We start from the raw sequence: 4,462 nt of genomic DNA, 5'->3' as shown, positions 1-4,462 counted from the left end.
GGTACCAAGATTTTATCAACTACAAAAAAGCGAAATCCTCCTCCTCAGCTTCCTCAGAGAAATTGTGACGCTACATAAGAAGAAACACTTTATTACTTTTTAATCAATCAAGTAAAATGACACTTAGTAAATAAGGTAGAGTGTTTACCCGCATATCATAATATAATAACTTTCCATACGAGTTCTTACAACTGCATCTGAAAAGAAGTCGTTTAGTGACATCGAGTTCCAACTTAACACTTGAATAAATTTTTTTTAATAAAATAAAATAAATAAATAGAGATGAAGGAATCATAAGAATAATAAAAGGTTAACACTCACTGCTTAGAAGTCTCTTAGGTAGGAACATATTCACAAAGTCAACATTGAGCCTCATTGTATGACGTTTCAGTAAGATGAAAACGTGAACAACTCAATCCAAACTTTTTAGAAGACCTCTTCAACATCACACCCACACCAACATATAGATTACATGCAATATAATTATTCCATTATGTATCAAAGTAATGAATGCAATACTGTTAAAAAAATACATTATCAAAGTAACGAATGCACAGTTAAAAAAATTACGATGGAAATAGCAAATAAACATGCGTATTCTAAATCCTCCTTTTCTCTTCTTCCCTACTAAGCATACTTCTCTCCTATTGAAGGCGTATTCATCAGCAATGTTTGAGACTTTGAGTGTTTAACAGAAGGTAATAAAATGCTTTTTAGTTCTATTGTTTCTTCTCAAATCAACGTCTGTTGATCTCCCTCTCTCTTCAAGTTCTCATGGCACATCGAATTAGATTCGTCAAAACTCAATACAGTGTGAAGTGTTTTCTCTATGAAGGTATACTATTTATGGAAATTTCGTAGTTGTTGATCGTTATATCTTTTGGAGTTCTGATAACCGCGGAATCAATTTATAGTACGTCTTTTTTCTTATTCTTTTTGGTGATTTGGTAGGTTTTTATGGGTTTTTGTTGACATGGGTATTTTAATTTGGTCAAAACTTGGTTTTTCAATAATGGGGTTTTGTTAGCATTGGTTTTTATGTATGATTTGTTGAATTATGCAGCTTATTGTGGTTTTTGAACATAATTGGTTGTCTTTAGCTGTGCATGTAATGAAAGTTTTTCGTTTTCTTTCATTTGCTGACAATATTGACATGAAGATGACCGGACTTCAGTTTTGCAACCATAAGCAAAATGGTATTATTAACCATTGCTCACGTTCAATATTAATTGTTGAAACAGATTTTAGACTATTGTGGCATGCTAAGGTACCCAAATAATTAATGTATGTAGTACGTCTAACATTTGGTGGTCTAACATTTGGTGGTCAGTAGCTAGCTGTTGTATGAGACATATAAAATGAATGTCTAAGATGATTTTCATGTTTTTGTGGATATCAAATACCATTAATACTAAGTTGTTGAGAATGCTCCCAGTGACCCACGTCAGCCCTCCTTTTTTCTCTCAGACTGACACATCAGATTTTACATAAAAAAAGGAATTCTACGTCCTTTTTTGCCGATTTCAATTGTTCGTAGCCCAAAATAGTTAAAAACCTCTTTCTCTTTTTGTACTCTTTTTTCAATTTTACAAAACACTCCCAACTCTCAAAAAAAAAAATCATCTCTTCAAACCCTCTCTCTTATTCTTCTCTTCTTCCAAAATTAAACGTGTAGCTCACAGGAGATGACATTCTACAATTTCTACTTTGCCTTTTCAGTTTCACAAGGTTTGGGGACAACTAATGAAGACTGGTTATCAGAACTCTCGCTTTGCTCATCAGGTGGGGGTGGGCAATGGGCCGGGTCGGGCTAGCCCGGCCCTAAACATTTAAAGCCCTTCAAATATTAGGGCCGAGTCGGCCCGGCTCTAAAGTCAGCATAGGGTCGGGTCGGGCCGGGTCACAAGTCTAAACCTCAAGCCCTTACCCTACCCTAAGCCCTCTTTAAAGGCTTTAGGGCCGGGCTTATATATTTTCTTTTTTTTTACTACATCAATTTTAAAACTCATTTATATTACAAAAATGTACAATAATCTACAAACTCAAAGTCCAACCAATCTAGTAATAATCCTATATAAGTCCAAAAATTTAAAATGCACATCCACAATCTAATGAACTGGAGTACATCGAGAGTTCGGAATTTGTTTTTCCTTGTACTCAAACCTCACTAAAATTACATTTTAAATTGAAATACATAGACAAATAATTATATTATCATTTTAAAGGAAGAAGTAATAGATATAAAGAAGAAACATAATAGTTTTGGTTAAGGGTCATGGAAGTTGTTAAACTATTTGTAATATCATAAATTATTTCTATAATAGATTCAAACAAATATAATATTACCTTTCTTCTAATTTAAAAGTGATTCAAGCTTTGTATATGGAAATGAAAATATTGGCTTTTGAACAAATGATGGAGAAAGGTTTGAGATTACAAATGTCATTTTTCTGACAAAGGTTGGTTTTTGGTTTCTATGTTACAAATGTCTGCTCTGTATTTTGCTTTAATGGTGTGGAAGAAAATCTTTAGTTTTAGACTTGGCTTGGATGTGAATAAAAATATAATTTATAAGAAATAAGTGAGAAAACAAATTGAGAATAATAAGTTATGGACTTTGACTTGATGATCAAAGGAATAAAGTCTTATTTTTTATTAGGCTAGTGCTCATTGTTCTTCATGGCTGTTAAGTTGACAAGTTTTTGTTATATAAGACAAGTTATTGGAAGTACCCTTAGGTGTAAGTGATAAATTACAAAGGACAATGTTATTTTAATTGAAAATATTTAACAAAGAGTTGGACAATTATGGTATGTGTATTTATAGTGAAAGTGTGAAACAGGGCCGGTTAGGGCTTAGTTAGGGTCGGGCTAATGAGGGCTGAATTAGGGTTGGGCCTATGTTTTAGAATCTTAGCCCTAGCCCTGCCCTAGAAGGCATTAGGGCCGGGCCGGCCCTAAACTCTGTGAGGGCTTTAGTTGTGAGGGCTTTATAGGGCTTAGGGTCAGGTCGGTCAGGGCTGTGTGAAGGTCGTTAGGGCCAAATTCCCACCCCTATCATCAGGTGCCCATCCCTTTTCCAAGATTTGGCGGGAAAGTTGAGATCTCCCGCCTCATTTTTATGGCAAATCCTCATAAAACTCTTTATTGTTAGGTTCAAATGTTCAATTAAATCTTCCTAAAAACTTCCAAAAAGGACAACAGACGAAATGGAGATTAAATTGAAGTGCGGCTGTGGGGAAGAAGGGTGTGCAGAATGGGCAATCGTAAAAATGCAAGGCGCAGTTGAAGTTCAACCTTCTTTTCAAGATCGTCTTCAAAACCTCGAAATCGGTCGCCTCTGCCTCTCTTCGTTTCAGGTAATGTCTTAATTTTTCATTTTTCTTGAAAACATCTCTTTACAATATATTAATTAACAACATCTGGTCCATCCCGAATTGGGGTTGGGTATGTTAAAGGTGTTTGATTGAAAATGGGGGGATCCAAATTGATTCATTGAATTAACTGATTCAATTTTTTTCTTTCCAGGGGAATTATACTTTCACTGTTGGGTACCATGACCTGTCTGGATCAAGAATGTCCTTGAAAAAACCATTGTTGGTATTGAAGAAAAATAAAGATGGGGACCCAAGCAAGCTTGATGAACCTACCTCATCAAGGGTAGAATTGGAAGTAATTGGAATTATACGTCATCGGATATTGTTCAAGACTCGACCCAAGGCCTTGATATCAAGTAAGCTTACTTTCATTTGATGCTGTTTTTTAATCGATGAAGTGCAAAATGAATTTCTGTAAACAAAGATACTAAAATGTAGAATGCCAAGTTGCCAACCACGATGATCAATGTTGTACTTATCCAAATATTGAAAATTTGGCACATGAGTATACTGTCATAAAAAATTAACCTAATTGAAATTTCCAATCGATAATGGTTATGTTTACCAATTTGCTAAATGCATGACCAATATGCTAAAGGAACTAAATTCAAGTTCTTTTGTTCAGGAGTACAATCACCAGTGAAGGGAAAGGTTGGACAGACGAGTTCCACTGTCCATTAACATGAAGGCATCTAAAGGCATGAAGCTACTGTCCCCCCCCCTCTCTCTCTCTCGTGTGGAGGGTGGGGCTATTGCTCACATATATCTATTTTGGTTGGAATACAGAGCAAGAGAAGTAGCTCATTTATGTGAAACAATGTTAATTAGCAACATAAACCATGTTTGATCTTCCGATGCTGTACATAATGTATCATAGAAAATGGACTAGAGGAAATCCTTTTGGTGAACAGTGTTTGTCCCAGTCCCTGTTGTATCTTGATTTTATGAAGTTCATTTGATCCTGGAGTTTGAAGTAAACCTATTAGTTTACCCTTGCACCTGTGAATTATGGTAGTTCATTATCACTCCACCTGTGAATTATGAGATTGAGAAGGTTAATAAGGCGACATGACTGACTCCTATTCT

General features: G+C 35.3%; 1 protein-coding gene across 1 annotated transcript; it reads left to right on the top strand.

The window, feature by feature from the left end:
- The first annotated feature begins 3,208 nt into the window (after positions 1-3,208).
- LOC147508562 (uncharacterized) lies at positions 3,209-4,097 on the top strand. The gene is made up of 3 exons (XM_086599144.1): positions 3,209-3,358; positions 3,528-3,732; positions 4,002-4,097. Exons 1-3 carry the CDS (start codon positions 3,209-3,211, stop codon positions 4,055-4,057), a joined length of 411 nt encoding a protein of 136 aa, XP_086455270.1. The 3' UTR covers positions 4,058-4,097.
- Positions 4,098-4,462: the final 365 nt, after the last annotated feature.

Source organism: Coptis chinensis, chromosome 3 (assembly GCF_015680905.1).
Source record: "Coptis chinensis isolate HL-2020 chromosome 3, ASM1568090v1, whole genome shotgun sequence".
Taxonomy (NCBI): domain Eukaryota; kingdom Viridiplantae; phylum Streptophyta; class Magnoliopsida; order Ranunculales; family Ranunculaceae; genus Coptis; species Coptis chinensis.
This window is presented reverse-complemented; position numbering and strand designations above follow the sequence as displayed.

Excerpts from the sequence above, each read along its gene's own strand:
- LOC147508562 (XM_086599144.1), top strand. The coding sequence starts at position 3,209 with ATGGAGATTAAATTGAAGTGCGGCTGTGGGGAAGAAGGGTGTGCAGAA. Across the intron at positions 3,359-3,527 it reads TCTGCCTCTCTTCGTTTCAG|GGGAATTATACTTTCACTGT; the intron begins GTAATGTCTTAA and ends TTTTCTTTCCAG. Across the intron at positions 3,733-4,001 it reads ACCCAAGGCCTTGATATCAA|GAGTACAATCACCAGTGAAG; the intron begins GTAAGCTTACTT and ends TCTTTTGTTCAG.